General features: G+C 65.4%; 1 protein-coding gene across 1 annotated transcript in view; it reads right to left on the minus strand.

The window, feature by feature from the left end:
- Positions 1–563, minus strand: part of LOC104985008 (keratin-associated protein 10-8-like) — a 5775-nt gene that overhangs the window by 359 nt on the left and 4853 nt on the right. The window contains exons 3-5 of the mRNA XM_010834997.1: positions 487–550; positions 289–363; positions 77–195 (exon numbers count right to left, since the gene is read on the minus strand). Of these exons, the coding sequence (XP_010833299.1) occupies positions 77–195; positions 289–363; positions 487–550 (258 nt within the window). The remainder of the gene's footprint in view (positions 1–76; positions 196–288; positions 364–486; positions 551–563) is intronic.

The following is a 563-nucleotide window of genomic DNA, read 5'->3' on the forward strand; positions in this document are numbered from 1 at the left end:
TGTGCAGCAGACGGGCTCACAGCAGGCCTGCTGGCAGGGGGAGGAGGTGCAGCAGGAGGGCTGGCAGCTGGACTGCTGGCAACATGAGGAGGTAGAACAGGGGGAGGCCTCACAGCAGACATGTGTGCAGCAGACAGGCCTGCAGCAGACAGGTGTGCAGCAGACGGGCCTGCAGCAGATGGGCTCACAGCAGGCCTGCTGGCAGGGGGAGGAGGTGCAGCAGGAGGGCTGGCAGCTAGACTGCTGGCAACATGAGGAGGTAGAACAGGGGGAGGCCTCACAGCAGACAGGTGTGCAGCAGACAGGCCTGCAGCAGACAGGTGTGCAGCAGACGGGCCTGCAGCAGATGGGCTCACAGCAGGCCTGCTGGCAGGGGGAGGAGGTGCAGCAGGAGGGCTGGCAGCTAGACTGCTGGCAACATGAGGAGGTAGAACAGGGGGAGGCCTCACAGCAGACAGGTGTGCAGCAGACAGGCCTGCAGCAGACAGGTGTGCAGCAGACGGGCCTGCAGCAGATGGGCTCACAGCAGGCCTGCTGGCAGGGGGAGGAGGTGCAGCAGGAGG

This window comes from Bison bison, unplaced genomic scaffold, assembly GCF_000754665.1.
Source record: "Bison bison bison isolate TAMUID 2011002044 unplaced genomic scaffold, Bison_UMD1.0 scf7180017864037, whole genome shotgun sequence".
In the NCBI taxonomy this organism is placed as follows: Eukaryota; Metazoa; Chordata; class Mammalia; order Artiodactyla; family Bovidae; genus Bison; species Bison bison.